This window comes from Colletotrichum tamarilloi, assembly GCF_030869305.1.
Source record: "Colletotrichum tamarilloi strain Tom-12 chromosome Unknown Scaffold_595.1, whole genome shotgun sequence".
Classification (NCBI taxonomy): Eukaryota; Fungi; Ascomycota; class Sordariomycetes; order Glomerellales; family Glomerellaceae; genus Colletotrichum; species Colletotrichum tamarilloi.
In genome coordinates, this window is record NW_026849977.1 from 1 (window position 1) to 1,034 (window position 1,034).

Here is a 1,034-nt window from a genome sequence, read left to right on the forward strand (position 1 = left end):
TCGTAAACAATGCTCTCGAGACTGGGCAGCGGCGTTTTGTGTGGGATCAAACGGTCAACCGGCTTCATCGTTCCGTTCACGCCCAGGCTCCTTGTCTCGAGGCTTGGCCTCGGCATAGTTGACCATGAATCTTGCGACATGTGCAGAAACTCGAGATTGCCGTCTTGTACTGATGCATGGCTTGAGGGGATCAACCTTTTGCAGGCAGGTAGCGAGCCTATGGTAGTGCTGTCGACATCGGACGCATTCGGCAGCCCACCACCACAACCGGCTTTCAGCTGCAACAACGCCTTTGCTACGCGGCATCTATCAGAATTGTGCCAATTTTCGTCGTCTCTGTAGATGGCGCTCCATGGCTCTTGGAAGCTTCTGAACGTATTTTTCACATTCACTTCGTCTTGTGTGTGTCCTCCCACCTCACCGCTACAACACTCGTAAACGCCTGAAAACGTAAGCTTTGTGCGTGATACACGCAGCGCCACGTTCACGAACCTCGCTGATTGTTACCAGAGATGGACGAAGGCTCGATGGATGCCATGGCGTCCGCGCGCGGGTCCATTGTCCGTCGGTGAGGCCTCGAATTCGGGAGCATCGAAAGCCGTTTTGGTACACACCTACGCGACGAATGGGCGGTGTCTCAAGCTTCTCGAGAGCTTGTCGTTCAGCCTGGTGAAACAGTCAACTCATAGTAACGAGGTTCAAAGAGAGGCCTTTTGACTACGACAAGTCTTACGATGTAAAATTCCAGACACGATACCAATATTGAAGAAAGCCGTTTGGTGTCAGCGAGTCGATAAGGGGTTCAATTCTGCATATGCCAGGCCAATTGGAAACTGGACGTCGTAACAAAGCCTGACCGACAACAGCCATCTCACATCATCTGCCTCTCAAGGCTCGCTCGGGGCATGGGGAAAAGCCCCGAGGCAGCGGATCATTCAGCCGCCATTGGAGAAAGCTTCCTGGCGGCCCATACACGGTGTTTGTTCTGCACTGTGCACATTGGTTAAAAACCAGGAGATCTTTAACAGAAGCAA

The 1,034-nt window shown here is 52.5% G+C and overlaps 1 protein-coding gene across 1 annotated transcript; it reads right to left on the reverse strand.

Moving 5' to 3' along the window:
- CTAM01_17392 (uncharacterized protein) lies at positions 1–559 on the reverse strand (the record flags this gene model as incomplete). The annotated part of the gene is made up of 2 exons (XM_060533376.1): positions 1–295; positions 493–559. Coding segments are annotated over 2 exons (362 nt in total), but the record flags the coding sequence as incomplete, so codon positions are not given.
- Positions 560–1,034: the final 475 nt, after the last annotated feature.